General features: G+C 47.9%; 1 protein-coding gene across 1 annotated transcript in view; it reads left to right on the top strand.

Annotated features, from left to right (window-relative positions):
- The first annotated feature begins 2,113 nt into the window (after positions 1-2,113).
- LOC119461939 (PHD finger protein 13-like) overlaps positions 2,114-3,727 on the top strand; it is a 9,866-nt gene continuing 8,252 nt past the window's right edge. Inside the window, exon 1 of the mRNA XM_037723301.2 lies at positions 2,114-2,117. Coding sequence (XP_037579229.2) covers positions 2,114-2,117 — 4 coding nt within the window. The remainder of the gene's footprint in view (positions 2,118-3,727) is intronic.

The following is a 3,727-nucleotide window of genomic DNA, read 5'->3' as shown; positions in this document are numbered from 1 at the left end:
TGTGCGACGTAAAAAGGAAGCGCTATTCGGATTCCTTTCTCGCGCTGACACCGGAACCGCGCATAAGGCGACGCTGCGCGCCGACGTGGCAGCATGGCGCGTGGTGTGTGCGTATGCATGCTGCGATCGGAAGCACGCGTTTCCATTTCCGGCGTCCGTCGTGCACGACCCGTGCGACGACGACTCTTAGCAAAACCTCGCTGGGGCCTTCACGGAGTGTCACTGATAATATTTTTTTTCCCTTCTTCGCATGGTGAACGAACGCCACAGAAACATAGAGACAGGAAATACGTAGCCAGCGATGGCGCAGCCGGCTTCCGAGCTTCTGGTATGTGACAGTGATGTGTGTGAGCCCGGGAGTTCGGGCGCTTCGGTAAGCCTATTCGGTGGCATAAGCAGGGCGTTCAACGCCGCCGCAAAGCCACGGGGCGAGGTCGTCTTTCGGTGCGGAAGGCGTGAGTCGACGATAAATCTGGAGCTTTATTCGCGCGTGCTGCTTTTGCAGTGGTGCCGGTTCGCCTTGTGTCATATTCTTGTTATCTAAGTCGCTATTCTTCTCATTCTGAACCTCTTTAACTCCAAGAAGTCTGCTAGCACATGTGAGCGAAAAAGAGGTTTTGTTGTTTTTCAGACGCTAGACAGACAGGCGCATCGCTCAATGTCTGCCTGCAGTGTTGGTCCATGCAGTTGCGCCAGATTTTGATTGTAGTAGTTGGTTGTCGTCCTGTTTCAATCTTTGTTATCGTTGTCATTGTCACACGTAGCTTTATCAGTGTTTTTCATTGTCAAAACGAAGGTTTTATGTATTGCCATTGCGGTAAGCGTCCTTTCTTATGCAGATTCATGTCCAGATTTATGGACATTAGGGGTGTATGCAGGCTCGCATCTCAGGATGTTTACACGACTTCGGCAGAATCCTTTTGAGCTGGTTTATCTGACTGGAAACTGGCTTCCGGATTTCGGGAAACGCCAACTGGTCGGGAAGAACGAGCGGCGATGCGGGTGGAATCAACTAACGCCAAGTGAAGGGGACAATTATATTCCAATGTGATTCCTTTTCGTTCTTGTCAGCGGCCTAGGCGGTGGCCTGGCCAAGTTACCCCTGCAATCCGCCGGTCGTGAAGGTGGATGATAACAAAGTATAAAATGGAGAAAGAGGAGCTTTTATATTTTACTGGCCTCACATTAAATTGCTACAAAGGCCGAGTACTTCAGCTCAGTCCACTAGGCAAGGCAGGATAAGCGCGCTAAAATAAGGGAAACGAGGGCCTTCGCTCCTGTTTTGCTAACGAATATAAGCATGCAGAAGACGAAAAAAAAAGAAAAAATTTATATATACGCTGAAAATTAAAAATAAGAAAATGTTCACATCCGCCTTGCTATAGCACCGTGGTCCCATAGATTTTAGCCAGCGTCATGTCTGTGTAAGCCGCACTGGGACACTCGAAAAGCCCGGCTTGGCGCAAGGTCTTGCTGTTGGCTGACTCTCTTTAGCTCAAGGTTGACTAAAGCATGCCATGCGAGGCGTCAGGACAAGCTTGCAGGATGTGATGGCTGATTCGACATGAACTTTAATACTTCATTGACACGTGGCCTTTATGCAACTAGGTAGTAGGTAAGAGTGAGTGTGCGTAAGCACTCAAATGACGCAGTTAAGCATTGCTGATTTATGTATGCTTCGCCGCCTTTCATTCAGACTTAATGGAGCGCGGACGCTGCTTGAAAACATCCTCCCGCTGTAGAATTTTACGGCATAACTCAACTCTGCCTCCAAGGAAGTACTTACATTTCTCTTGAGGTTGAACCTTGCCATTTCGAACCTTGCCATTTCGTCGACAAAATTGGATTTCCCGCGCAACAACCTCAAGAGATCCGTTTTGGTTGTTAGGAAACAAAACGGTTCAGCCAGTCTATTTCAGTCTCATTTGTCAACGTCGTGGCCGTAAAATAAATATTGCAGTTGATGGGCGCTTACAGCGACACGCAAGCACCTTCGTCCCAGCCTTGTTTGCTTAATGCGGCACATAGCTCGGGTTACGTTAACCACATTATACTTTCAAAATGCCACTCCAGCTGACTGAAGCATTTAAGTACAAATGTCGAATACTCAAGCATGGGTTAGTCTGGCCGAATGTCACGCAATACCTGGCGATATGCGACACAATGGAATCCTCCTGGAATCCTCCTGCCCCTTTGGGAGCCGGATTCTTTCTTTCATTTTGTTCCCATGCACTAGTAAAATATGTGGTAAAACATTATTAAAAAAAACGTGCGGAATTTCAGAAATACGCTTATGATCTGCATGCCTCTACCGTCAAAATGTTGGCTATACAAGATATAATAAGTTTAGAGTGTACGACAGCAACACATGATACGTTGCACTAGGATTCTGTGAGTGAGAATTAGAGACGGCGCTGCAGGAAGCCGCTGGTGGTTAATTCCAGCAGCCTCGTGTTCAATATTACGCGTCAACATATTAACATATTACCTCGACAACCGCATCTGCAGTAAAATGCCGCTGCTATGAAATAATCAGAAAAAATAAAAGATAATCGCCAGGTTGCAACTGAGACCCGAAAAGGGGGAATATACGAAGCAGCGTTGACAGATTGGCCGGTGACGTAACGGTGTCCCTCGTTGAAAAGGAAAGCTGCTAGCACATAACCACAGTTTCGAGCCACAAATTCTAGCATCGAGAGTACAGCTACGCCAGAAGAAAACACCAGTATCAGTATTCGTTTGGCTGAATTCAGACAGAGAGAAGAATAAAAAAAAAGAGAACTCTGGCTAGAGAAACGACGAGCTTAGCAAAAAAAAAAAAAATGCTTCATAGTGATCTGGTCCAGGTTTTGGGCGTCGAGCGCCTTTTATCGGACCCATTAATGGCCTTATCGAATGGCTTCCGTAAATCGCTGGCTGCCGGTTTCCGCCAGACCAGCCGAGACGAGAATCAACGTACTTTTTCTTTCCTTTGCTTCCCATCCATCGGCTCTCTTTTCCTTATCTCACTCGCGAAGCGTGTGCGGCCACAATTGGCTTTCCGTCCCCGTCGCCGGACATCGGCCCGGAACTCTCGGCACCTGTATATACACGGCGGACTGGGGAGAACCGCGTTTCCCCTGTTTTCTTACTGCCGTTCCCTATACAAACATAGCGGCTTTTTGCATCGCCCGGAGGCGCAGTGGGTATAGTGAAGGCCGTACAGGCCCGGCATTTGGGACTTCCGTGATTTGTTTTGACGGGCACCACGAGAGATACGCCGCTTATGGAACACGGTAGCATTAGGTGCGAGAAATCAGCTAGGCGCTGGCCCGCATGTCGTCGTGGCGCTATGAAACTCGGTTTTGCTTTTACTTCAAGAAGCCTAGCTTGGCTGCATCCAGAGCGGCTAGCCGAGGGGTTCGCCCTCGTTAAGGAGTCCGGCTTCGTTTCTCGTATATTTCTGCTAGAGAAAGAACGACTTATTAGAGCACAATCTGGCGTTTGCACTGCTACATGGGGAGGGTTAAAGGAAAGGTTCTGGTACTGTAGATGTGTCTGCTTAAAAAAGTGTAGCCTAATGTCGGTCGAGGAAATGTTTTTAGGTTTTTACAGATGAGTACTGACCTCTGCGCTTGCTATTACGATCTGGGAGGAAAATGAAAGGAAATGGGAGTCTACGGAAGGATACAGTGAAAGGTGCCTGCAATTCTTGGACTTGTAATGCGGGCTAATATACTCACAATAT

This window comes from Dermacentor silvarum, chromosome 8, assembly GCF_013339745.2.
Source record: "Dermacentor silvarum isolate Dsil-2018 chromosome 8, BIME_Dsil_1.4, whole genome shotgun sequence".
Classification (NCBI taxonomy): domain Eukaryota; kingdom Metazoa; phylum Arthropoda; class Arachnida; order Ixodida; family Ixodidae; genus Dermacentor; species Dermacentor silvarum.
The sequence above is the reverse complement of the archived record's forward strand: the minus strand, read 5'-3'. Positions and strand labels throughout refer to the sequence as shown.